The 2,796-nt window shown below is 39.3% G+C and overlaps 1 protein-coding gene across 1 annotated transcript; it reads right to left on the bottom strand.

The window, feature by feature from the left end:
* Nucleotides 1-11: 11 nt before the first annotated feature.
* Nucleotides 12-2,456, bottom strand: LOC118341844 (serine/threonine-protein kinase TBK1-like). Its single transcript, XM_035680246.1, has 3 exons — nt 2,393-2,456; nt 1,329-1,435; nt 12-164 (listed from the first exon to the last, which is right to left on the bottom strand). The coding sequence occupies exons 2-3, from the start codon at nt 1,413-1,415 to the stop codon at nt 12-14; spliced, it is 240 nt and encodes a 79-aa protein (XP_035536139.1). The 5' UTR covers nt 1,416-1,435; nt 2,393-2,456.
* Between the last annotated feature and the right edge of the window lie 340 nt (nt 2,457-2,796).

Raw genomic sequence — 2,796 nt, 5'->3', positions numbered from 1 at the left:
CCTCTACATTATCAGTTACTGACCTCTGCCTCTACAGCAAAGAGTTTGACGATGTTTTTGTGGTTAAGTTTCTTCAGAACCTCGAACTCTCTCATCTGGACGTCGAGTGGCCTCAAGAAACTCAGGTTGTTAAACACTTTGACTGCGTACAGGTCCCCAGTTTTCTACAGTGACATACAGAAACATGCAGTTAGACACATGTTACACATTTCAATGTTATTCCAAAGTCCAAATGTGGAGCTGATCATCAGAAACTTTACAGAAACTTTACAGAAACTTTACAGAAACATTTCTACATGAATCATTTTACAGGTCTCCTGAGGTTTTGTGGACGTGGAACCTAAAATAATCTTTATACTTTTACAGATGTACCACACCCGCGTACAGTAGAACATTTCTCTGATTAGACTCACTAATCAGAGCTGACACACCTGAGGCGGTGAGACCAGATTCAAACAGAAGATCAGGTTCAGACGGATCCTCAGACTTTAAAGATTCAGGTGTAAAGTTTTGGGAAATTCCCCGTCGGTGCAGTTTACAGCCTGAAGGATTTTTTGGATCAACTATAAACACAAACTGTGACGAGAACAAACTCCACTGAGCTTTCAGAAGTAAAAAGACGAAACACAGTTCTTCCTTCTTCCCTCCTGATGTCAACAGATAACTCAGATAATTCTGCTTCCTCTCGTCGGGGAGCCGGAAAATCCACCCACACGTTTCCTCTGAGGAAGTTTCTACTGGACAGAAACACTGCGACTATCTGTTTATTGATTGATCAGCTGATCTGTGTTACGGTTTACTGCGTATCTGAATGAATACTGTAGATAAATAAACACAATCCAACCTGAGTAAAGTTTTTAATCTCAATGAATCATTAAAATCGTACATGCTAACATTAGCTAATGATCAGTAAACACAAAGTGCAGCAGAGGCTGATGGGAATGTTTGTAGTTCTGTATTGGACACATTCAGACGTTGACCTGATGATGGCGCTACAGGATCAATAAACGTCTGTTGCCATGACGACACAATAGATCAATAAGCTGTTTTAACATTGATGTTCCAGAGATTGAGATGTATATTCAGGAAGGAGAAGAACAAGAAGATCAAAGATTACAGAGAGTCTGTTGTTTATTCATTATTTAATATAAAATATATAAATTATTGACTATATTAATATTATATATTATTAATATTATAATTAATGATGCACTGCAGCTGAATTATTAATGGGAATACGAGTATTGATCAGGGACTGGGAGCTTTCTACTGAATCAGCTGGACTGTAACAGGTAACGAGGATCCACCGCTGTGGACCGGCGGCGTACCTTGTGTCTGCCGCGGTAAACGTTGGCCGTGGCTCCCTGACCGAGCAGGTCTGAGATCAGCCACAGGTAGTTGGTGGTGCTCTGCATCCTGACGGCTGCAAGGGATCCTGAAAGCACAGAAACTGATGGATCAATACACTGATACTGTAGCATCTGTAGTGCCTAAAGCACCGAGTATCAAACCTGATTCAAATACATTTATTCTGAAATTCAGCATCAGTGACACATTTCCTGTTTGAACAATTATTGTTATTATTCAAACATTAATGTGAATCATATCGCAGTATTATTATCTGATGTCTTCACCTCACTGTATATATGTATACATATATATAAATAATACAGTATATAACATATATATAGAATTATATTCTTTATTTTAAGTAATTTTCTTAAACTGCAGTTTAATTTATTAACTTTGAGGATTATTGAGTGAACTTGTATCTCAGTAACAACAGTGATGATACAGCAGTAAAATAAAGATTCAAAGATTTGAAATTAAATAAAAATAAAGTTTTAATATTTACGCTTCCTGACGTCACCGCTACGTCAGTACGTAATGGTGACGTAGCGACGTAGCGGTGGGAAATTCCCGTTTTTGGGCCTCAAACAACAAAAATGTGCAAATAATGATATAATAATAATAATAATAATAATAATAATAATAAAACAGCGGATTATTAAAAGTATCTGAAGCGGTTCAACAGCCGCCATCTTTATTTACTGATTATTACTATAATAACAGCAGCTAGCAGCTAGCATTAGCTCATAAACACACAGTTAGTTACAGTAATGTCTCCGGTAATGTCTCCGGTAAGGTCTCCGGTAAGGTCTCCGGTAAGGCCTCCATGTGTCCGGTAACTGCGCTGTTATATTTTCACTTTCTATCGGCGGACTTTGACAGGAAATCTGCTTCGTGCTAACAAAGCTAACGGCTGAAACTGCGACACATCACCGGATCCGGTAGTTAACAGGTCGAAGTACCGCCCGGTACCGGAGAGCAGAGACTGGATCTGTTTATTCTGGTTTAAATTAATCGTTTATATTTTGTTTATTTCCTCAACCTTCTTTCTGCTGCCGACTCCGCTGCTTCCGCTGTGCCCCGGTCAGGTGACGGGAGCGGTCCAATCAGCGCACAGACAGAGGGGAGGGGGCGTGGCTTACAATGACCGTAATACTCCGACTAACAGCGACAGACTGAAATTATTCTGCATGTTTATCTCCTGATGTGAGTTAAAGTACACAGAAATAACTCTTAATGCACTGTTTCATCCTCAGATCTTATTCTGCTGTCTTTAACTTGCAGTCTCATCACTTACTGGTGGAAGAACAGTTTGAACCACCGAGTGAAGAAGAGATCAATGCGCTGTGATCAGTTATTACGGTTCCTGCTCAGGAGATCAATACCGACCTGAAGAAGAACAACACGCCCACTTATATAACTATATATAACTATAATTATTATATC

The sequence above is a fragment of the Morone saxatilis genome, unplaced genomic scaffold (genome assembly GCF_004916995.1).
Source record: "Morone saxatilis isolate NCDOM2014 unplaced genomic scaffold, NCSU_SB_2.0 Contig10, whole genome shotgun sequence".
NCBI lineage: Eukaryota > Metazoa > Chordata > Actinopteri > Moronidae > Morone > Morone saxatilis.
Note: the sequence above shows the minus strand (reverse complement) of the source record. Positions and strands in the feature narration are given on the sequence as shown.

Bases quoted from the DNA above. Each gene is read 5' to 3' on its own strand.
- LOC118341844 (XM_035680246.1), bottom strand. From the start codon at position 1,415: ATGCAGAGCACCACCAACTACCTGTGGCTGATCTCAGACCTGCTCGGT. The intron at 165-1,328 runs GTACGCCGCCGG...ATGTCACTGTAG, and splicing joins TTTACCGCGGCAGACACAAG to AAAACTGGGGACCTGTACGC.